Genomic DNA, 21,676 nt, shown 5'->3' with positions numbered 1-21,676 from the left:
CTTAGCAAACTGCGCGGTTGACACTTCCTCTCTTCTTTGAAGTGGCGAAAATGGCTTACGGGGGCAGGGGTTCCGATTCCCGCCTTTTCTTCGGGGATCGTCCTCAGCGTTACGATGGGTGCGATGGGTAGGTGGTGACGAGGTGCACACGAAAGGGGTACGCCTAGCTTTACTTGAACCTTCAATGCTCCCTCCTTACTCCACCTCAGCCCTTGAACACCGTCACGAAGCCTGTATGCCACGCCCACGACACTCTTTTCAGTCAATCAATTCTTCACTTGCAGGCGTAGTAACGACGGTGTTTCACCTGCCCACTGTTGGCGGTTGGAAGGAAGAAAGAAATGCAGGAGCGCGTTTGAGCCGTACGCGCACCTCTCTTGCAAGCCACTGCCGCTTCTTTGGTCTATCGCTTGTTTCTCCCTTCTCTCTCCGTTGCCACGTTTCTCGCTCCCCCACGCGTGTTCACGCCACCCATTTGTGTGATGTTGTTTAGGCTTCCTCTTCTTCGACCCCCGCCAACTGCAAAGCGGGGAAAACGGAAAACAACGCGGCGCCGCTGTCGCTGGCTGGCGTTTTCTGACGCCCATATAGAAACAGCGAAAGGAATAAAGCCAGGAGAGAGTGCGTGTTTTCGACGACGATGCTGCGGTGGTCGCGCCTGCTCAGGGAAATGGCTCCAGAGTTGCAGCTGGAGTACATCCCGGTCATCTTCACCCGGACTATTCTCGGTCCGCAGGGTGGCTTTGCCGGCGAGGAGCGCCTGATCAAGCGCGAGGTCGCACAGAAGTATTTATCGGACGGGAATGCAGTAGCACCGAACGCGGAGTTCCGTCAAGGTGTGTGGTGCTACAACCCCGATTCAGAGCAGTACGATCGCTTCGTTGAGCGAAGTACAGAGTTTCTGGACTTCGCGGCCCGCAAGCGGCAGTGGCTCGACGTGTACTGGCGTGTGAACACAGGCTACCTGCTCTTCGGACGCCAGAGTTGGGGCCAAGGGTGGCTGCTAAACTGCCCACTGCGCAAGAAGGATGTCGCACAAAAACTGTGGGAGCAGTACAAGGTGCGTGTTGATCCGAGACTCATTGAGTTCAGGGAGAAGGATCGGCGAACAGGCATTCAAGACTTAGGCCACAACTGGTGTTGGCTGTACTTGCCAGGCGCCGAAGAACTAGCGATAGACCGCGAAGTGTACGACAACAAGCGTGTCAAGGTGCGTATGCACATTCGTAAGATGTCCAGCTATGGTGCGCTTTACTGAAGAGCACGTGAGCTACGCCCACGTGTGGTTGGTCTTTTCGTGTTTGGTAGTAGGGTGCCGGCCTCACGGACGTGTTTCCTTTCCCTCTCCTTTCCCCTGCGTCGAGTGGGTGGGTGGATGGAGGGGGATGCGTCGTGTGTACGGTAAGGTGGCGGAAGCAATATTCCTTGCACGTCTTAAACGAAAAGGAACCACGAAAATGCGGCTGTGTGTCAGGGTGCTCCTTCAGCATCTACTCGAATCCGGATGACGGAGCAAGGCGCACGCGCGAACGAATCGAGTGCCACACAAAGAGATGAGGCGCGCTTGTGGGTGCTATCCGGGTGGGCATCGCGGACGCGAATTGTGGAGCACACGCGTTCGCGGCCATCGGAAAGTGTGCTGCTTGTCTCCTCGCCACAGCTCTGTTATATATATATGTGTGTGTGCGTGTGTACTTGTGTTTTTGGTTTGCCTGTTGGTTTGTTTCTTCCTACTGACCTTTCCAGCTTCCGATCCGGAGACACGCGGCAGTGGCTGCTCTGGCTGTGCCGGCTCACACGCGCATCTCCGCCTTTTCCCGTTCTTCTTTTTGACCCAACTCGTGTTGTCGTCTCTGTTTCCGCTGCCCGTCGCACTGATTCTGTGCTTCCCCACGTTCTCGCATGTGTGTCGATGGATACGCGAACCTCACTGATCTTCCTTTTCCCTTTACTACGTACGTCTTTATTGCCGAGGCGCCGTATGCTTTAGCCCTGGTGTGAATACCCCCCCTATACATACCCATACACGCAGCTCGCATCTGCTCACAATCACACCGGCGCACGCATCGAGCCGCGTGCGGGCGTTCTCCCCTCCCCGTGTTGCAGCTACGTGTTTGCCTCTTCTACCTCTTCTTAGTTTCTTTTCGGTCTCCCGTTTGTTGACTTTAGTGTTCGATGCGACAGCACAGGTTCTTTTGCTTCTCGTCGCGGTTTCAATTTTGGAGGTATGCTTCGGACGCACATCCTGTCGTCGCCGCAGACGTGCTCATCGGCTCTTGGCGTTCTCTGTAGCGGCTCGGCGTACACAGTGGCGACACGACCCTTCCACACCACTCGCCTAGCTTTCAACAGTAGTAGCAGTGGCAGCACCACTCAGCAGCGCTCAGCTGCGGATGAGGATAAGGAGGAGCTAGAGCGGGAGCGGCGCCTGCGTGAACAGTTTGCGCAGAAGATCCAACAGGGCCTGCCGCGGCCACAAGGAGGTGCCGATCCGGCTGCTGGGAACATGGGCGGTGGCTTTGGACTAGGCCCAGGATGGGGCACAGGTGGCAGTGGTGGCCTCTTTGCGGGTCAGCCGCCTGTGAATCCTGACGTGGTCCGCAGAATGCTCAACTTCATGTTCTACCTCACAGCCCTTTTGTTCTTGATGTTGATGGTGCCGCTGGCCAACACAAACTCGCCTTTACACACGATGCAAGGGCTGCCGTGGTGGGAGCTCCCGATCGGCTCAGCTGCCTATTTTCTTCTGCTGCGTGCTCTGTACTCCCGGCGTGAGCAGAATCGCATCAAGACCGAGTTCGAGAACGCAGCACGCGCGAACCCGACTCTCACATTTGACCAGTTTATTACGCAGAACCACCCCACCATGTTTCAAGGTTATCGAACATCACAGCCGGAGGTGGTGGCAGCAGTTTCGGCGTGCTTGTCTTCTGCGAAGGATCTGCGTTTTGCACAGACCATGGTGCGCGCGGCAGGCCGTGCGAAAGACCCCCGATCGTCAACCGACGACATCATGGACGCCCTGCGCCACGACTTTCCTCACCTGTTCTAGACGCTCTTGTTGTGGTGTCACACGAGAGTGGTGACGTGTGTAGGGGAGACGCAGAGGGGCAAGCAAGTGAGCCAGAAGGAGCATGACGAAGTGCATGCTTTCCAGGGAGCTTGTGGGTTCAAGGGCGATCGTCCCCTACTCTACCGGCCTGTAGTTCACCACCCACACCTGCCCACACACAAAAAGAAACAACATGCCGAGTGGTGGTGAGGAGAGGGCTTTAAAGACTGCACGACACCCCGGCACCAGTTCAGCTCTTCCTCTTTCGCTTGCACTTCTACTACCCACTGTGTACGTTGTTGCAGCTCCTGTTCTGGATTTTATTTTCACTTGGGTGTTTGCCGTTGCGCTGATGACGCGGGGAGGAGGGACACCCCAGTGCGTGGCATTTCAGGCTCCAGTGCCCCCCTGTCCCCCCTGTCCCCCCCCACCCTGTGTGGGGAAGCTATGTACCCCCTCTCCCTACGAATGCGGAATCACTTCTGGTGATGGCTGGGTCAGGTACCTGCAACGTGGAGCGATGACAGCGATCTGCCGCTACTGATGCTGGCGGTCCGGACCCGGGTAGCGCTGCGTCGGAGCGACATTCAACGGGGAGCACGTCTGTGCCATCCCCATGGTGGGCAGAGTTTGAGGCAGAGGGGCGGTGCTGCGATGACTGAGTAGGCGCATTGCTGTAGCGCAGGTGTGTGACTGCTTTGCCCGGCGCGATGGGCCTGTGACAGGGGCTTGGCAGAGTGGTGCTGAGCTCGTGTTGTACGGCCGAGTGGACCCCGGTTGCAAAACAAATCCTAACCTGGCCACGCCTAGGCTTGTGTCTTTCTAAACTGCCTCCTCTCCCCCCGAAACGGAGTTGATCGCGGTCTCGCTGGCCATCGCGACTCAGCCCTTTGTGGAAACGAGAGTGGAGAACATAAAGTGAAGAACGCAAAGCAGCAACGATTTGAACAGGGGAGATTACTACGCGGAACATGTTGAAGCGGTATTTTGGTGTGCCGATACTCGTTAATGCGGCAGGCGTAGTGTGTGATGGGCAGATCCAGTGACAGGTGGAAAGCGGCTGGCTCTCATTGCCAGCCGTCAGCGTAGCGCACCTTTGCTTGTGAGTGGGCTTCTGCTGACCCTGACAACCTGCTCGTGCAGTATTGACGCTGCAGGCCTTTCTCTTCCTCACACCATCTTTCCCTTCTGCACTGCCTGCTCACTGCAAGTGCATACGTGCCACAGCAAGGCACTATAGGTGACCCCGGTACCACGCTACAAATTTTGCACCTCCTCTTGCTACCTTTTTCCGTGTAACCGAGTTGCTCTCTCTGCGCCTCGGATCTCTTTCGTTCTTGTTTGCTTGCGTTCCCGAAACTCCAGCGCGTCGCGTCGCGGCACCGAAATAGCGCTCTCTCTCTTTCTCTTGTCGCCATGCGCCAGCGAAAGCGCGCATCTGACGTGCCAGCTTCGCCGGTACTCTTGAACCCGAATGTGGACTTGAGCGAGGAGTGGCGGGCAATGAACACGAATCATGGTGAGTACAGAGATGAGCAGCAGCCGCGCACGCTGAGCGAGTTCCGCGAGCAGCTGCGGCGTATCCACAAAGCCCGAAACAAGCGCAGCCTCGAATCGGAAGAGGAGGAGGACACCTTCTACCGCACTGTTGACGGAAAGCCCAAGGACTATGCCCTCCGTTTCATTTTCGAGTGGCTCTGCACGGCGAATCCAACCAAGGCACGCCTGCGTGTGGAGCGACTCTACTGGATCGCGGGGAAGCAGTTTCTATACGGCTTTTTCATGTCTGGTGTGGGCACGATCCTGATGCTGGTGGGCATCGGCTGCGCTGCCCAGTATTGCGTAGAAAAATCACGTGGTGTGGGGGTGATGCTGGGGGCTCTGCTGCTGTGTGTCCCCGGGTACTACTCCCTCTTCGTCTTGTATATGTACGTGTCATGCCGTGGTCAGTACACTTTTTTACAGTTGCCGGAGGCGTGAGCGCGACAGCGGCTGGGATGGAAACTAAACGGTGGTCTTCTCTGTCCTGTCTCCCTCTCTCCCTCTGTAGAGAGAGAGAGGGATGCACTCTTGGACCAGCGCGGGTACCAAACGTTCTATCGCGGGAAGGCCTTTGATTCTGCGGTTGGTCGCCTCCTCGACGTGTCGAACACACATCTGGGAGGCAGACCCATGCTGTGATCGGGGGGTTCTTCAAGGGACCCCCCCCCCAACAAGAGAAGAATTGAGAGCGCACTGAAGTGTGCAGAAGGGCAGGGTTGCACATTGTACTACAAAGGCGAAGCAGCGTCGACGCTAACGTGCATTCTAGTGCGCAGCGTGTGTGTGTGTGTGCACCACCACAAATGAGGTGCCTCCTGGAGCATATGTGCCGAAGTGTATGCATTTTTCCCCCTGTGATTCGCTCTTATTTGCCGCACCTGTCGTGGAAAGTATTGCGCATAGGTGGCCTACCGACTAACTGAGCTCATCACTCGAACTCTTCTTCAACCATTTCCTCGATCTCTCTGGCTACAACTCTTTCTCTGCTCTCTTCTTTTTCTCACTTTAATTGCTCGCTCTCTGCCTCTCCTCCAGGTTGGCACTCTGTACGCGCACTTCCACCTCCCTCTTGGCGGTGCGAGCACACCGAAGCCCTTCCCGTCACGGCTACTGCGAAGAAGGGGTGAAAGGGGACGCACATGGCTAGCGGAGCGTTTTTCTCCCTTTATCTGATTTTTCTCCCTCATAGTGCGAAAAAGCGCGGAACGAGGCGTGCGCGTCTCCCCCCTTCCTCAGAACTCCCCCTTAACACACACAGACGTTTCTCACCGCTCTCGCTACTCTCTTCCCTCGCTGGCATCGTGACTTGTCCTTCGCCCTTGTGCTCCTGCCTTCTTCCGCCTACCCATCTCCGTTGTCTTCATCTTGCTGAAGACAGGGCCAGGCGCAGCAGGATGGGAGGGGAGACGATGGTGAATGAGCTACCGAGCACAACGTGCCTTTCCTCTGAGCTCTGTGACGCTTTTTCAGAGTATCTGGAGCGCGCATACCCACACCCGGGACCCTTCTCACGGAATAAGACTGCTCAGGTACTGAGTGCCTTCACTGGCGTCTCTGTTCACTTCATAACGACCGCACTAGCCAGCTCAGCGGCATGCGAGACTGCCACCGTATCCAAAGCTGAGCTGCGCTTGGCTCTCGAGGCACTGATGCGCATCGACGGCGGTACCGATGCGTGGTGGGAGTCCCCAGATGTTACGATGCTGGAGTTCACAGGCCCAGTGAACCAAGAGGCGAGGGACGCGGCAGACTCGAGAGCAGATATTGGGGTGAAAAGTCTCACCTCGGCGCATGCCCGCTCGCACCGTCCTTCGCCGCCGAACTCGACATCGAGGGAGGGGCCGCCTGACAGCGAAATGGGCGCAGGATCGAGACAGCCATCGCTGCGCCCCACACTGAACAGCTGGGGAAGTCGGGGCAGTAGACTCTCAGATACCTGCTCTCTTCCCGGCGTCTCGTTGCCCCGGCCGCACAACACCGCAGCGTCGATGGAGTGCGTAGTGGCTGCGGCGATGGGAGAGCTGGATATGTTCATCGAGGACGAGCAGTGCTCGATTCAGTTTCACCCAGGCCGTCTGTCGCTTCGCTTTTCCAGCGAAGTGCCGAACGAAGCAGAACGCTTTGGCACGCTCGCTCAGCAAGGCCGGCGAGTTGGGGATCGCTCCTGCAGCCCTTCTCCGGCGCACCCAGCAGGCGAACAAGCGGTGCGCCCCTCGTGTCCACCCATCGCACCCACGTTGACTCTGGCGGAGCTGGACCGTTTCGTGCACCGTGGCAAGACTTCCAAGGTGTGTAAGCAGTTCGTGCAGACAGGCCGCTGTACGTTTGGCGCACGCTGCCTGTATCACCATCCCAGTACAGCTGCAATGACGCCGAACGAGCTACATGCCGTTCCGCGACACCTGCCTGAGGATGCGCCGAAGCCAGTGGGCTCTTGCATAGCCAGTGCTACTGCGCGCGGGGCGAGTTTACATCGTTCACTGACTGCTCCGATGCCTGGCAGCTTTTTGAAGGATGCGCTGTCGAGGTCCGCCTGGCTCTACGTGTTTCCCGTGCCGCCCATTACGCCGGCCTACTTGAGCGAGCAGGTGGAAGCGGCGACTATGACGGAGCGAGAAAGGGAGGAGAGTTGCAGCACCGTTTCTCCGCCTTCTCTTGCAGGAGCTGCTCCAGCCGCACTGTTGAACTTGACAGTCCGCCCGTCTGGTGTACAGGCTCCGCTGGCGCATTCCTTGCTGCCCCAGAAGGGGTCCTCAGCGCGTGCGATGCCGCAGTCGACACCTCCACTACTGCCGGTGTGAGGAGACATGTGTTGTCTACGCATCTCCCCACCACTACTGCCGCCACATGCTTCTCATCGGCTACACCGCTCGCCGATGCGCAGTGAATGCACCGAAGAGGTGATGGCAGAAGGTGCACGACTTCAAGGTTGTGCTGCGTCACGGGAATCATGAAGCGTTGCTTCCTCTCGTCTGTTGACAGGTCTTTCGCTTTACGCGTGCGTACAAGTCTCTTCGTGGGGCAGCCGCCGTTTCCTTTTCTCCTCCCTTTCTACTCACCCCGTCACTGTGTTTCTGCAAGTTGAGCGTTACTTCCAGCGCCATCCACTCCGATACTTCTCTCTCTCTATTCTTTCGCTTGCAGACAACGTGCGCGCGCGCGCACACACACGCAATTTGTGTGCAGAGAGAAAATCAGAAATTGGAGGAAGCGCGGTAGAGTAAAAGAGGGATGGACCAGCGCCACGAACGGAAAGGAAGGAGAGGTGAGGAGCGTAGGCTGGGCCTGCGCTTCACTCTTTCTTTGTGGTTCTTGTTCAACTACTTGCCGACTCCCCTCTTTCCCACCCCCTCCCCCTGTGCTCCTCCTATGCCTGTCGTTCTCTCCTTGTCAGTGTTGCTTTCCGCAGCGAGGCTGGCATTTCTGCTCTCTCTCTCTCTCTCTCTCTCTCTCGAACTCGAAATCATCCGCTTACCAGTCATGTCTTACTCGTTCTTCCTCTTTTCGGCATGCTGTGTCTCTCTCCCGCTTTCTACATCAGTTAGGCAGTTATGCCCTCGGTGCAACTTGTGCAACGTTAGTTGAGGGGTGGGGAGAGGGGTGAAAGAGTGTCGATGGTGAAAGGGGGTGGGGCAAGAAAGGGTAGCCAATGGTGACTCCTGCTTCTTCCTCCCCCCTCCCTCCCTCGCTCCCTCGCTTTCTTCCCCGCACTTCCTAAATGTTTGCCCGTGCTGCACGGCGACTCTCTCGCCTTGCTGAGGCGGAGGGGGAGGTAAAGAAAAGGACCCCAAGGCGTTAGCCACAACAGAATACTACAGTGAAAAGGAAAACAAAAAAGAAAAAACAGAGGACCCATGCGCTGCTCGTGCTGTCGTTGCAACTGGTGTACGGAGCTCGCGTTTCCCTACTCCCCAGGCTCACTTCAAGTAGGGCTGCTAGAAGTGTGTTAGCGTGTGTACGTGTGGGCGTGAGGGGGAGGAGTCATTTCCATCAAGCCGCTTTAGGGGCTCTACTCCCCTTTCTCTCATCTCCATGCCGACGCGGAGGTGCGTCAGTCTTTCTGCCTGTCACCTACTCTCCGCGTGTGCGTGCGTCTTCTCCACACGTGTATGTGCTGTCTTGCGTATCGTTGACCGTTACTCTCCTCGTTCTTCTCTCATCTTCATCGTCTCTATCGCTGATATTGCAGGCGTGGCCAGGCACAGACACAAACGTCTATATCCCTTGTCTCATGCGCGTCTCTGTGCTGCAGCTTTTTCGTGAGTATGTGCCCAAAGGGGCATTCACTCACGTGAGCCTTGCCCTTGCCACGCCGCACGGCGTCACACGTGCCTTTCGCACGACGGAGATGGCGGCGGCGGCGGCGGATGCAGAGCGAGACGCGAAAGGTTTCTTTCATCTCCCCCGCATTGACTACGATGTGTCCCAGGGGGTTGCGCCACTCATGACGAGAAAGCAGTTCGACGTCCAGTATCATGTTTTTCACAAGGCAGCGGTGGATCAGCTGAATACGCACACTTTGGGCTCCGAGCTGGAGGGGCACAACCTAAACGTTGTACTTCGCAACTCCTCCTTCGATGCATCGCGCGCCGTCATCCACACTGCAGCATCGGAGCACTTCAACTACTGCTTCTGGTATCGTTCTCTGCGTCCGTGGGGCACGGCTGTGCCAACGCGACTCAGGGATGGACTGCAGCTGCAGTACAGTCAAAATGGCACTGTAGACGCTGTGGGAGAGGTACAGCGACTGTTCGCGGTCACCGCGCTCTCCCAGCAGTCTGTTGGCGGATGGGTGTATCTCATTTGGACCGGTAAGGCGTTTGACGTTCTCGCCTTCGACCACGGCACCTGCCCTCTCGGCAGTGACTTGATTCCACTCCTAGCGCTGAACACGCACGAGTCGGCGCGTTGCTACGACTATCCGCTTGCAGAGGGAGACGAGGAAGGGGACAATGTGGAGCGCTTTGTTCGAAACTTCTTCAAGACATGCAACTGGAAGCTAGCGGAGCACTATTTCCTTCAGTGTGGTCGAGCCTAGCGAGCCGCTCGGCTGCCTGCGGCTTTTCTCACTTCGGTTCCCATGAGTGTGTTACTGTTTCTGTGGATTCGTGTGTGTTGGTTTTTGATGTCTCCTGTGTTATGGTGACGAAGGTGGTGGTGGTGGTGGTGATGTGTCTCTCTGAACTGCGTCCTGCGATGGACGCTTCTCCTCCATTGACTGTGCACCAGGGATTGTCGTTTTCGACTCTGGTTGGCACATTGTCGAGCAGTCTGCACCCACCCATCCCTCTACCCTTGTTTCCCCATGCGCCTGGCCGAATTGGTGCATTGCAACAACAACAGCGCCAACAGAAAGAAATTGGAGGATGACAAGAGCGCCCAGTGACTGGCTGTGTGTGTGGGTGCGTGTGTGTGTTCGCTCTATGTACTTTCTCGGTGCCTGCCGCACGCATCTGTCAGCGCTTCTTCTGTGCATTTGAAGCAAAAAAAAGGGGGTACGCCAGGACGTGGCGCAGTTCTTCCCAGGGGCCTCGACGCGCGTCCAGCGCCGCCACCTTCAAGGATGCAGGCTCGCTGTTTGCTCGGTGTGTTGTGCATTTTAGGTTTGTGTGTGATCCGTGCATATCACAGAGCTTCAGGTTTGGTCAACACGCCATTCTCCACCTCCTACCACTGCGCCTCTGCCTGTCCCCCTTCTACCCCTCTCACCATTCCACCTTTTTCCTAATGGGTCTGCGTCCCGCAGCCTCAGCAATGATTGGTTGACCACGGCTTCTTTCTCCGTTTCCCACGTGTCATACGTACATCCCTTCAGACTCATCTCCATCAGTATACACACACACACACCTCCAGCTTTTTTCAGTGCGCAACCCAGACGTTAATCACACCAGGGGCAACAGCCATAGCATCTCACTTTAAACAGAGGAAGGAGAGATGCGGCCCCCTACCGACGTCTACTCCGCCATCATCCACAATCAAACCTTAGAGAAGGTGACCATAATGATGACGTACTCAAACATGATCAACAACACCGTGACGCAGCACAGCATTGCCATCGCCCCTGGTGGGATGGGTGTTGCGAAGCGGCGTACTTTTATGAGGAACGGGGTGGAATTTGCGATCGCTATCACCGCGATGCACCTCAAGGACTCGCAAACCACACTAAGGGCACCGTTCCCCGGTGTGAACAGCCCAACAGCTGACTACAAAGTGGACATCGTGCAGAAGGGCCACTCGCTGAAGTTCACTACCTGTGCCTCTGCTTGAGCGAGGGATTGTGCAGCTCCCCTACTTCCGCCGCGTCCACCAGCCTGGGCATCCTCATTGCGCAAATGTGTGTGTGTATATACGTATACATACGAAGGTGTGGTGAAACGTTGTAGGCGTTGACCTTGTGTGACGCGCGCCGTTGGCAGAAGGACTGCACGGGTGAGGGAGAAACAGGGAGCACTTTAATGCGCGGCGGTGGATTTGGCGCTTCCCTGCCTCCCCCTTCCCGATCTCATTTTAGTGTCACTTTAGGTCTTTCTTTTTTTTTTTCAGCGCTTCTCCTTCTCCCTTTTCTTCTGTCCTTAGTTGCGGAGAAGTGGCGAACAGTCTTGGTGACTTGGCTCCTCCGCTGTGTATGTGCCTCCCACTGTCACTCCTGTCCTCCGTTCTTGCGTATGCGTCTCCCATCGAGAAAGCGCCATCGATTACATGTTATTTTCCCTCATCTCTGTTTCTCCCTGATATCCTCACTTAACCCAACAACACAACTTCGCTCCTGCGCTGCTCATTTTTTTATATTTTCCATCGTGCTGTGCTCCATAGGCTTCCCCCCTTTATCCTTTCTCTTTTTGTTTGTCACTCTTCCTGTTCGTCGGTACGTCACGATCTGGAAGCGCCGCACACCGCGACGGGCAGGGTGTGCCCTCTCCTCTTCCCTTACTGGATTGCTACCCCACCACCACGCCCTTTTGAGGCACTTCGTTGCGTCTTCCGCACTCTGTGACGCACAATAACTGAGTGGATCTGCCTTCCTGTATGCGAGCATGTATGAGTGCAACGAGAACAACGCTGCCTGTCCTCGTTGCGTGTCCCCCTCCCCCCTCCCTCCCCCGCACACACGTGCGCTCTCACGCGACTTACCGCGCTTACGGCATGACCGCTCATATTGGCTCGAAGTGCAACGCTTTGCTTCACTGTTTCTCGTCCGTATTGCGACGTCGTCGATTCCTGGCTGAATGAATCCCTGCGCAGGGCTCATGCGAAAAGCGATACTCGATTAGCAAAGGCCTTCGCCGCCGTTTCTTCCCTCCCTCCGCTGACAGCAATGAATAAAAAAAGACCCGCTCGCCTGTGTAGGCGTTAACTCATTGGCGCATGTGCTACTACCGCTTTGCAGAGATGCTCACAAGGAGGGAGACTTGTGCCAGTGGCTTTTCCCACAAGAGCGGAGGGTCAGTGTCTTCTTCTCCACCGCGGATGTGCTGTGCATCTGACTGTACCCCGTTGCGGTGTGCAGTGAAGCGCATGAAGAGCTCGTCGGCTATACTTGCTTTGCTCTCCGTCTCTTCTGGTTTTCTCCTTTCCTAAGCCCCAATTCCCCTTTCTGCACGAGTGTACTCGCCTCGATCCTCGTTACCCCCCCCCCCCCCGGCGTTGGTGTCTGCCTCTGGTATGACTGGCCCGTGGCCGTTAGCGCACATCCACTTACCCGTGGGTCGAACCCTCCCACCTCACACTCCCCCACATTCATCACCACTCCATTTCTCTCTCCCTCCCTCCAGTTGAGCTCACTGCATCTTACACCACCCACTTCACACCTCTCTTCCCTTTGCTCCTTTTCGCTAAGCAGACATGTCGTCCCGCCAGGGTGGTAAGCAGAAGCCGCTGAAGCAGCCCAAGAAGGAGCGCTGTGAGATGAGCGAGGATGATTTGGCCTTCAAGCAGAAGCAGCGTGAGCAGCAGAAAGCTGAGAAGGAGGCGATTGCCAAAATGAAGAAGTAAGGCAGCCGTCGCACCGCGCGCAGATGCTGCGTATCTTTTTTTTCTCTTTTTTTTGTGTTGTTTACCGCCCCCCTCCTCCTTCCTTTTCCAGTCAAGATGTTTGCTGCACCTCTGTTGGTTTCACGCGGCGCGACGAGTGAGCGTGGAGTCACAGCGTGTCTGTCAAGGAAGGCCCACGCGCTGTTGTGCCGAGTCAGCTCTTCTTGAACTCATCCTGGATTCGAGCCCCAAACAGGGTGCGGACGCCGTGTGAATTTTTAGGGTCGCGTGCGCTGTCTTGTGTTGTAATGGATGGGAAAATGAAAACCAGAGCGAGACGGCATACCTCCATTTTGTGGCCTGCCGGTCCAGTACGCCCTTCAGCCGATGAGTGGGAAATCGGGGAGGGACAACAACAAAAAAAAGGCAGGGATGGAATGATAGAAAGGGTCGTGGCTGTAGGGTGTGAACTGTGTCCCATCAGCGTAGGCCGCCACTTAAAAGGTGAACGAGCCCCGCCCAATGTGAACAACCGCCCCGCGCCACACCCCTCTCTGTCTGCCTTTTCAATAGTATCTCACGGATGCCTTTTGCGCGCGTCTCTGTGTGTGTGTGTGTGTGTGCCTGGCGTAGCTGTGCGACTGTGCTTGCTGCCTACCGCCCTCTTTTCTGCGGCTTGGCTGACTCTGGTTCGCTCTTTCCGCTTCCCACTTTTTTTTGCTCCTTTCTCGTCTTTTGTTCGACTTTCCAACCTCTGCGCGTGTCAAGGTGCAGTTGCGTTGGGCTGCTCTGCGTCTGTCTGTGGTTGTGTGTCCTGCGCACTCGATACTGTGCGCTGTCAGTTGCCTCGCGTTTCCCTCGGTTTTCCCTTTCGAGGCTCAGAAGGTGTGGCACCTCGTTGGAACGCATGCGCTCTCGTATCACTTCCCGCTGCACAAGGCTCGTTTGACTTCTCACATCATAAATAGAAGGGTAACTGTACGCTTCGCAGGGAGAGCACGCAAAAAAAAAAAATGCTTCGTCAGTCATCGCTATGGCGCTTCTCCACTTTCGCGCTCAATCCGGAGACGTCGCGAGCGCCGCATGGGCCACCGCGGGGTCTCATCAACCGATACATCTCCATGGGCCTCCCTCCATGGGCGGCATGGTGCAACCGAGTTAACCGCCACGCCCTCTACCGCTTGAGTGACGTGTCGCCGCGCTCCTTTTTGCCCAAGGCACCACAGGAGATGGACGTGATTTGGATGAACGAGCGGGTGCGGGAACGGGTGCGCACTTCGCGTCAGGTCCAGCACGTCTACCGCCAGCTCAAGTACCCATTTGTGAAGACCGGCATTCACTATAGTGACATGCTCGACCATTGGGTGCAGGTACCCATGGTGGAGGCAGCCATGTTCGAGATCGAGAAAGATGGTGGGTTCGACAACTTCATCTTGAGGCGTTCCGGCCCAGAACTTCGCTCAACGTATGGCGAGCGCATCCGTCGCCACCTGCTGGTTCGCCAGAAGGAGACTCAGAAAAATTTTGTACTAGATCAGCAGGCCAAGACGCTCGCTGAAGTGGCACAAGCTGAGCTCATGAAGGCTGCCAGTGAGGAGGAGCTAAATTCGATATTGGCCAAGTACGGCATGGACGCCGAGGAATTTAAGCGGCTCATGGCCAAGCGCGTCATGGAGCAACGTAAGTCTGTAGCCGCCACTGACTTGCATAGTAAGTGAGCTGACGGTCTGCTCTGTTCTTGGGAGCAGCTGTGTAGTGGATATTTCGCCGCCCCTTTTCATTGGTTTGCGTTGTTGTTTTTTGGCAGTACCTGAGCCGGATCAGGTCTTCCTGCTACAGACGTAAGCGCGCACTCATTCACTTTGCTCGGCGCTTTGCGTGGCTAGCAGTGGTCTCTTCGTTACTCTCGCCGCACCACAGGCGAGTACACTTAACAATAGGTCACCAACGCTCTATTTCCTGGCGGTACCGGGGTTGATACTCGAGTTGGAGGCAAGTGCGCCTCAGCTGCTATGGACCATAGGCTTTGTGATGAAGCCTTCGGTGTGTGTGTGTGTGTGGAGAGAGAGATGTGGCTGTCCCGCTCAGGCAAGTATGGGGCGTGCATGCCCTGCTGCTCCTTTCGAAGCGGATTGGTGCTATCGCGCGGCGAAACGCGCCTCGTACAGCTTCAGCACCCTTGCATGCGTAGTGGAGCTGTAGTCGCCTACCCTTCTTCCCGACAACTTATGCTCTTCCTCCCTCCAACCTCCCTCCTTCTTTCCCTTCATTGCAACGATGCCAACGCTGCCGCTTCGATCTCCTCTCCCGCTTATGTACACGAACACGCGCCCCCAAAAGAGCCCAATCCTCCAAAGATCGTGTACGCGCGTACGTCCTTCGCTTTTATTTTCCCTTCTCAGCACCCCCTACACACAAGGCGCCGCTGCTTCATCTCACAGCCTGTCTTGTCGCTCCCTATTGGTCACCGTACTCCTTCACTTCCTTTTTTAGTTTGCTTGTTTGCTCCGCAACTCACAATGGAGGAGAAAGATCAGCCCATCACGGATGACCACCGGAAGCTCGTCTTTTCCTTCCTTCGAATGATGCGCCGGTCGAAGGTCGAGAACCCCGAGCGCACGGAGGCTGTGGCGCAGATGCTCGGTGAGGAATTCGGCGTCGACCCGGCCGGGAGCGGCGGTCTGCATGACACAGAGGTGGACGTGCTAGAGGCCTTCAAAACGGCGCTGCGTGAGCACGAGCGTCGCAGCGGCGCCGAACAGGACGAAAAGTTCATGTCTTTTGTGGAGCTTCTGGAGAAGAAGGGCTATTTCAAGGGCGTTGAGAAGGGCTCCGACGAGTACGCGCAGCGGCTGGAAAAGGCGCGCGATAAGTTCAACCAACGCAACAACCCCTATGAGGGCCTCACAGCGGAGCAGATAAAGAACAAGGGCAATGAGCTGATGAGCCAGGCCAAGTACAAGGAGGCAATCGCGTATTACACCAAGGCGATTGAGCTGGAGTCGGACAACGCCGTCTTCTTCGCCAACCGCGCCGCGGCTCACACGCACCTCAAGGACTACAGCAACGCCATCATCGACTGTGAGCGTGCCATCGTCATCAACCCAGAGTACTCCAAGTCGTATTCCCGCCTTGGAACAGCGCTCTTCTATCAGGAGAACTACGCCCGCGCTGTGGAGGCGTTCACCAAGGCGTGCGATCTCGACCCCGACAACGACACCTACAAGGAGGACCTTAAGCGCGCGGAGGAGAAGGCGAAGATGACTGGCCTCACCACGGGCGGCGGCATGGGTGGCTTCCCGGGCATGGGTGGCTTTCCCGGGATGGGCGGCATGCCAGACATGAGCCAGTTTGCGAGCATGATGAACAACCCGCAGTTCATGGAGACAGCTCAGCGTATGATGCAGAATCCCGAGTTTAGCAACATGGTTGCCAACATGGCGGGCAAGTTCAGCCAGGGCGGCATGGACCCAGCGGAACTGAACCGCCTTGGTGCCGACATGGGGATGCGCAATGTGGATGAGGAGGGCAACGTTGTGACGCCGTTTGGCAAGGTGAACCGTGCTGCTATTGAGAAACTGCAGGAGGAAGAAGTGCGCAAGAACCCGAAGCTGGCTGGAATCATGGCGGATGTGCAGGCCAACGGCTACGGTGCCTTCCAGAAGTATCTCGGCGACCCGGATGTCATGAGCCTGATGATGAAGTTCCAGAGCCTAATGTTCACAAACCCGAACAGTAGTGCTTAGGGGAGGGAAAAAAAAAGGTATACCTAAACAGAGACAAGCTTCTAGGGGCTGCGCCCAAGCGATTCTGTACGTTGGCGGGGCTCCTCCACGTTTGGCTCTTACTTCTCTTCCCCCCTCGCGATTTTTCTATACTTTCCTCCCTCCTCGACGTCTCTGAGGGTGCGTGTGCGTATACGCTCTACGCTGTGCTTCTTTTCACAGGCGCTTATCGCCCTCTTTCCTCGTCGTCTCCCGCACCGGGTGCACAAAAGCGAAAAGGAGCTCTGCTGTCCCCGTCTTCCCTCTCGCTCGCTCGCTCGCACTATATTTGGCGTCTCCTCTGTCCGAGCTCGGTGGTGTTCTTTTCCTTCGTTCTCGCTGCCGACCCTTTGTTTCATTTTGAACTGTAGTGCTCGTTGCGAGCGTTTGCTGTCACTGCTCACGTCTGCAGTCTATGCTGTGTCGGAACTAATTAATGGACAGGTGTGCGTGCGAAGCACCCCCTCCCCCCAAGGACACCCGCACACGCATACAGAAGCTAACAGACTGACGGGCGTGGGCAGGCTGTCCTCCTACCTGAATGAATCGCATTGTCTTCATGTTCTATCACCGCGTTCTACGGTGCTGGCGACTGGGAGAGGTTAAGTTTGTGTTGTGGAGTGTCTCTTTCATGAAGGCCGTTCGTAACAGCAACAAACAATACACAGCAGCGAAAAAGATGCCTCTGTGGAGCCGAACCCGTCAGATAGGACTGAATAAGCGCGTCCGCGGGACGACAGGTCATCTCGCCAGTCTCTGTGTGAGGTGTGCCAGGCGCTCGACTGCTGAATGTTTGTGCTGGGTATTCTCTTGGCTGTTGTCACCTCGCTCTCTGTGCTTTGAAACTCCAGCCAGAGAGGCAGGCTGGGGGAGGGAGGAGGGGTGCCGCAGGGCCTCTGCGGTACGTTGCGCACCCCACGCTCCTCTCACCCCCGTCTTTGTGGCCTTTTTCGACTAGGCCCCAGATGTGCCTCCTTACCGCTTCCAGCGACCCCTGAGTGTGCGTGCCAACGTGCTTGCGTGTCTTCCTCTCTACTGTGGACCCGCTGCACCTCTTCTGTCATGACTACGCGACTCCTTTTTTTTTTTTGGGTCGACCCCCCCCCCCCCCCCCCCCCACACACACGTGTACACGCCAAAATGAAACGACTGTAATGGAGTGGTGGGGCGCGTGGCTGAAGGTGACAGCGCTCACAGTGTGTGCTTCTCTCTCTCTCTCTGTGTGCGTGTGTGTGCCTCTGAGCTTACTCATCGGCGCTGTACCCCTCACATCATTAACGTAGCACACATTCGAATAGCAATGCGGAAGTCGTCCCCCACGGCCGTCGCGGCCACTCCCTTGGCGACGAGCCTGATCGTGGCAGAGTTTGACATCGACAGGGGTGCGTGCCTGCGCGCCTGCTATCCCCTACTACCAACGTTTCCGTCGACGACCTCGTTATCCTCCTCCGTCGAGTCTGGCGCTCCGTCCGAGATTGCCGGGCACACAGAGTACTTTGCCAGCGTCATGCTGCCTGACAGGGCAGAGAGGGTCAGTGTGACGCGCACGGTTTTCGTCGTGAATCGACCGCACCCCTCTTCGTACCTGCGCTTTCCCGTGTACCGTTTTGCACGTACCTTGGCGAGCACTGGCAGCAGTGACACGCAGGCAGCCTGGGAGCGTCGTCCTGGCGAGGTCACCGCGCTATATGTGCCTGAAATTCTCCTCATCAACACCACAACGGAGGAAGTGTCGTTGCGGTACAAGGACACGGAGATCGAGGCCCCGTGCGCTGTCCCCATGGAAAACATATCGTCTCTGCCGAGCATGCCAGCTGACGTTGTGCACTTCTCAAAACAACTAGAGGCGCTACTGAGGAGCGAGACGACGCAGCTTGGGACTCATTCTTCATTCTTCACGGTTGGTGGCGACACAAATGTGATGGAGGTTAATCCGGCGACGATGGCCGGCGCGGGTGAGCGCGGTGGTTATCTCGCCGACACCTCTACAACGGTGGGCAGCGGTGGCGAGCGCCACCGCAGCAGTGGGGACTACGTCTTTATCGTTGTCGACTACACGACTGCTGCAGCGGCGCGCCAGGAGGGCTACCTAATGAAGGAGGCTCACTTCGAGCGGTTTCTGAAGACACTGACGACTCTTCTAGAACGCGACAAGACGGCTGACGTAGGGGCTGCTTCTGGTGTGGCAGGGGCTGATAACCGCGACAACACCCCTGCGGCGGCGGCAGCCTTCGAGTCTATCGGTGTGCCGCTGTCAAAGGGTGATTTGTTGAGCGCTATGGACTCCACACCGTCGAAAGCGCGTCCAGGCAGCAGTGCCAACGCCGCGTGCAATACAGTGGCTCACAATGGCGAGCTTCCTTGCAACCTGTACAAGCATGGCGACCACCATGCCGCCTCAGGCAGTGAAACAGGCTCCGTTTATCCGGAGGTGCGCTTAGCCGACGGAGGCGGCGACGCTGATATGACGACCACCTCAAACTCTAAGGAGCCGTCTAGTTACTTGATGCTACCGAGAATTGATCCAACAAACAGCGACGGCGACAGCGACGCAGACCTGGTTGTCCGGGGATGTCATGTAGATGCCTCGTCCTCTGCCGGCGTCGCTGCGGCAGCGGCGTCGAAGGGCTATACGAGTGCTTTGACTGCCGCGTCAAGTCCGGTACTGTTTGGGCTGTGCGCTGTTGTCTCCAAGCGCGACAGCGCCGCCCGCCGCGGTGGCGTCACAAAGAGCGTTGCCGTGCTCGGACCATCACTGACGTGGCTCGAGCCGTTTTTTCCTGTCCTCGTCGCAGCGGCTCAGTGCTGCTGTGCCGTCAACGGCACCGACGAGAGCGCGCTACGGGAGCTGCAACGCATCTTGAAGCGCTGCTACTACTCAGTGAATAATGCAGCGGCGGTGGTGGCAGCAGGGCGGTCCAAGTTGGACCAGCTCACGGCGGAGATCAGTGAGTACTGCACCCTGAACAGTGGGCAGCAGGCGTACGTCTACTACAGCGATGCCCCCTTAGGCGACTCCATCAAAGTCAAACTACCGCTTTTGCCAGAGTCGAGCGACATGGTGTTCAAGCGGTACAGCCTTGAGAGCCTCATCGAGGCCCTCGGCCCGTCGTTGCTGCAGCTGCTGCTTGGCATCCTTACGGAGAAGAAGATCCTCATTCTATCCCGGAAAGGCGAGGCAGCCGACGTGTGTGAGGCGGCCCTCTCGCTCGGTATCATCGGCAACATGCTTGACCGCAACTTTACGGCGCAAAGGGTCTTCCCCTATGTCTCCGTGAGCAGCGCGGATCACTTTATGCAGGTTCCAGGCTACATTGTGGGAACCCTCAACCCCATCTTCGACAACGTCAGCTCGTGGGGCTGGGACCTGCTGTGCGACCTCGACAACAAATCCGTCATTACGGCAGCAGAGCGACTGCAGCGCAAAACGACGACCCTGTCGTCGTCCGCCAGCAGCAACTGGTCAGCGGCGACGGCTGGTCTGGCGAACGCTGTTGGTGTTAGTGGAGGAAACGACACCGAAGCACTGCGCAACTTTCCTCCTCCACTGCAGCAGCTGTACAAGCAGTTGACGAGCACTATTTATCACCTCCGCGCTCTGCGCATCGGGGCCGTGGAACGGAACCACCGTCTGCAACTGATAGTGGAGGATTTTCTCTACACGGTGGTCCTCGTCGGCTACGTGGCCGGTGGCAGTGTGTCGGTGCCAAGCGCGCTCTACCCGACCTTTGCTCATCGCTCCCTTGCCTCTCTGCGCTCGGATATGATGCTGACGTCCATGATGGACAATGTCCGCAGTCACATTTTGTATTGCAGCGAGAACCCTGCCTTGTTACTACACTGTGTGGCGCTGCGCCACTGCACGTTGGGTGAAACACCGGTACAACAGATACTAGAAGCGCTGCTGTCTCTGCTTAGCACAGCGTACGACGTCAAGCTCTTTCTTCGACGCATGCCGCTGGCGGTTGGTGGACTAAGCGCAGTGGGCATGCAGCTGACAAGCCCCTCAGCCGAGGTGCGAGCGGCAGCTGCTGCACTGCTGACGCGCGTGGAGTCTGTGCCAGAGGGAAAGGCTGCAGTCGCCTCCATGAACAACTTTTTTGTAATGCTTTATGAAAACAGTGTGACTGGGAAGAGTCAGTGACGTCTGTGTGTCTCACTTGACTCTGAATGGGGGAGAGGCACGCCTGTGGATGCTTGCAGCGGAACAAGTGAAGGAGGGAGAGCAAGACGAACTCTCATGAGCCTCTTTGTTTTTTTTTTTTGTGTGTGTGTTTCTCGCGATTCATCTGTAGGTCGATGGGCTGGTGCGCGTGGAGCCATGTCTTCTGCTTGTTCGAGGTTTGCATGGCGTGTATTTGTACTTTGTCTCCTTGAATGTCGGAGAGTATCGAAACCTCAGCTACAGCGCCTGCGCCTGGGTTGGCTAGTCTTGTGGGTGCATTTGTTCTGCATGGGAGAGAAGCGGCGGATGTTGCAGGGGAATTGGAGTGGTGAGGGAGACATTTTCACACAAGCACAGAATACCCAGACAAAACAGGCAGGAGAGAGGGGGAGGAGGAAGAGTGAATGTCTGTGTGCATGTGGCCCGCAGCAGTGCGAGCTCGCTCCTTCCTTCTCACCTTCTCACTTCCTCATCCCCCTCTCGCCTTTGTTTTACTCCGCTTCTCCACCTCCTTCCACGTAGGCGTACGCTCTCCCTTTGTCTGCAGTGTTGCGTGTCCTTTGCATTCATAGTCGTTTTCTTTTCATTTTTTTAGCCCTGCCTTCCTGATGATGCGGGGAGGAGGGACACCCCAGTGCGTGGCATTTCAGGCTCCAGTGCCCCCCTGTCCCCCCTGTCCCCCCCCACCCTGTGTGGGGAAGCTATGTACCCCCTCTCCCTACGAATGCGGAATCACTTCTGGTGATGGCTGGGTCAGGTACCTGCAACGTGGAGCGATGACAGCGATCTGCCGCTACTGATGCTGGCGGTCCGGACCCGGGTAGCGCTGCGTCGGAGCGACATTCAACGGGGAGCACGTCTGTGCCATCCCCATGGTGGGCAGAGTTTGAGGCAGAGGGGCGGTGCTGCGATGACTGAGTAGGCGCATTGCTGTAGCGCAGGTGTGTGACTGCTTTGCCCGGCGCGATGGGCCTGTGACAGGGGCTTGGCAGAGTGGTGCTGAGCTCGTGTTGTACGGCCGAGTGGACCCCGGTTGCAAAACAAATCCTAACCTGGCCACGCCTAGGGTTGTGTTTTGTTCCGTTTGCTGCGAATATGTGTCCTTTTCCCTTTCTCCGCTCTCCTTATCAGGTGTGGCTCACACCTGGTTGTTTGAGCCCTTCCCATCTGCTGCTACCCTTT

At 56.8% G+C, this 21,676-nt stretch overlaps 10 protein-coding genes across 10 annotated transcripts, besides 2 other annotated features; all 10 read left to right on the top strand.

The window, feature by feature from the left end:
- Positions 1 to 640: 640 nt before the first annotated feature.
- On the top strand, positions 641 to 1,258 carry LPMP_302750 (hypothetical protein; the record flags this gene model as incomplete). Its single annotated transcript, XM_010702996.1, has 1 exon — positions 641 to 1,258. One exon carries the CDS (start codon positions 641 to 643, stop codon positions 1,256 to 1,258), a length of 618 nt encoding a protein of 205 aa, XP_010701298.1.
- A 969-nt stretch (positions 1,259 to 2,227) lies between these two features.
- On the top strand, positions 2,228 to 3,052 carry LPMP_302740 (hypothetical protein; the record flags this gene model as incomplete). Its single annotated transcript, XM_010702995.1, has 1 exon — positions 2,228 to 3,052. The coding sequence occupies one exon, from the start codon at positions 2,228 to 2,230 to the stop codon at positions 3,050 to 3,052; it is 825 nt and encodes a 274-aa protein (XP_010701297.1).
- A 362-nt stretch (positions 3,053 to 3,414) lies between these two features.
- Positions 3,415 to 3,841: a repeat region.
- A 627-nt stretch (positions 3,842 to 4,468) lies between these two features.
- LPMP_302730 (hypothetical protein) lies at positions 4,469 to 5,032 on the top strand (the record flags this gene model as incomplete). The annotated part of the gene is made up of 1 exon (XM_010702994.1): positions 4,469 to 5,032. The coding sequence occupies one exon, from the start codon at positions 4,469 to 4,471 to the stop codon at positions 5,030 to 5,032; it is 564 nt and encodes a 187-aa protein (XP_010701296.1).
- Positions 5,033 to 5,988: 956 nt separating this feature from the next.
- LPMP_302720 (hypothetical protein) lies at positions 5,989 to 7,395 on the top strand (the record flags this gene model as incomplete). Its single annotated transcript, XM_010702993.1, has 1 exon — positions 5,989 to 7,395. One exon carries the CDS (start codon positions 5,989 to 5,991, stop codon positions 7,393 to 7,395), a length of 1,407 nt encoding a protein of 468 aa, XP_010701295.1.
- A 1,430-nt stretch (positions 7,396 to 8,825) lies between these two features.
- LPMP_302710 (superoxide dismutase, putative) lies at positions 8,826 to 9,632 on the top strand (the record flags this gene model as incomplete). The annotated part of the gene is made up of 1 exon (XM_010702992.1): positions 8,826 to 9,632. One exon carries the CDS (start codon positions 8,826 to 8,828, stop codon positions 9,630 to 9,632), a length of 807 nt encoding a protein of 268 aa, XP_010701294.1.
- A 962-nt stretch (positions 9,633 to 10,594) lies between these two features.
- LPMP_302700 (hypothetical protein) lies at positions 10,595 to 10,861 on the top strand (the record flags this gene model as incomplete). The annotated part of the gene is made up of 1 exon (XM_010702991.1): positions 10,595 to 10,861. One exon carries the CDS (start codon positions 10,595 to 10,597, stop codon positions 10,859 to 10,861), a length of 267 nt encoding a protein of 88 aa, XP_010701293.1.
- A 1,575-nt stretch (positions 10,862 to 12,436) lies between these two features.
- LPMP_302690 (hypothetical protein) lies at positions 12,437 to 12,586 on the top strand (the record flags this gene model as incomplete). The annotated part of the gene is made up of 1 exon (XM_010702990.1): positions 12,437 to 12,586. One exon carries the CDS (start codon positions 12,437 to 12,439, stop codon positions 12,584 to 12,586), a length of 150 nt encoding a protein of 49 aa, XP_010701292.1.
- A 992-nt stretch (positions 12,587 to 13,578) lies between these two features.
- Positions 13,579 to 14,283, top strand: LPMP_302680 (hypothetical protein; the record flags this gene model as incomplete). Its single annotated transcript, XM_010702989.1, has 1 exon — positions 13,579 to 14,283. The coding sequence occupies one exon, from the start codon at positions 13,579 to 13,581 to the stop codon at positions 14,281 to 14,283; it is 705 nt and encodes a 234-aa protein (XP_010701291.1).
- An 801-nt stretch (positions 14,284 to 15,084) lies between these two features.
- Positions 15,085 to 16,311, top strand: SGT (small glutamine-rich tetratricopeptide repeat protein, putative; the record flags this gene model as incomplete). The annotated part of the gene is made up of 1 exon (XM_010702988.1): positions 15,085 to 16,311. The coding sequence occupies one exon, from the start codon at positions 15,085 to 15,087 to the stop codon at positions 16,309 to 16,311; it is 1,227 nt and encodes a 408-aa protein (XP_010701290.1).
- A 1,525-nt stretch (positions 16,312 to 17,836) lies between these two features.
- On the top strand, positions 17,837 to 20,473 carry LPMP_302660 (hypothetical protein; the record flags this gene model as incomplete). The annotated part of the gene is made up of 1 exon (XM_010702987.1): positions 17,837 to 20,473. One exon carries the CDS (start codon positions 17,837 to 17,839, stop codon positions 20,471 to 20,473), a length of 2,637 nt encoding a protein of 878 aa, XP_010701289.1.
- Positions 20,474 to 21,112: 639 nt separating this feature from the next.
- Positions 21,113 to 21,539: a repeat region.
- Positions 21,540 to 21,676: the final 137 nt, after the last annotated feature.

Source organism: Leishmania panamensis, assembly GCF_000755165.1.
Source record: "Leishmania panamensis strain MHOM/PA/94/PSC-1 chromosome 30 sequence".
In the NCBI taxonomy this organism is placed as follows: domain Eukaryota; phylum Euglenozoa; class Kinetoplastea; order Trypanosomatida; family Trypanosomatidae; genus Leishmania; species Leishmania panamensis.
This window is presented reverse-complemented; position numbering and strand designations above follow the sequence as displayed.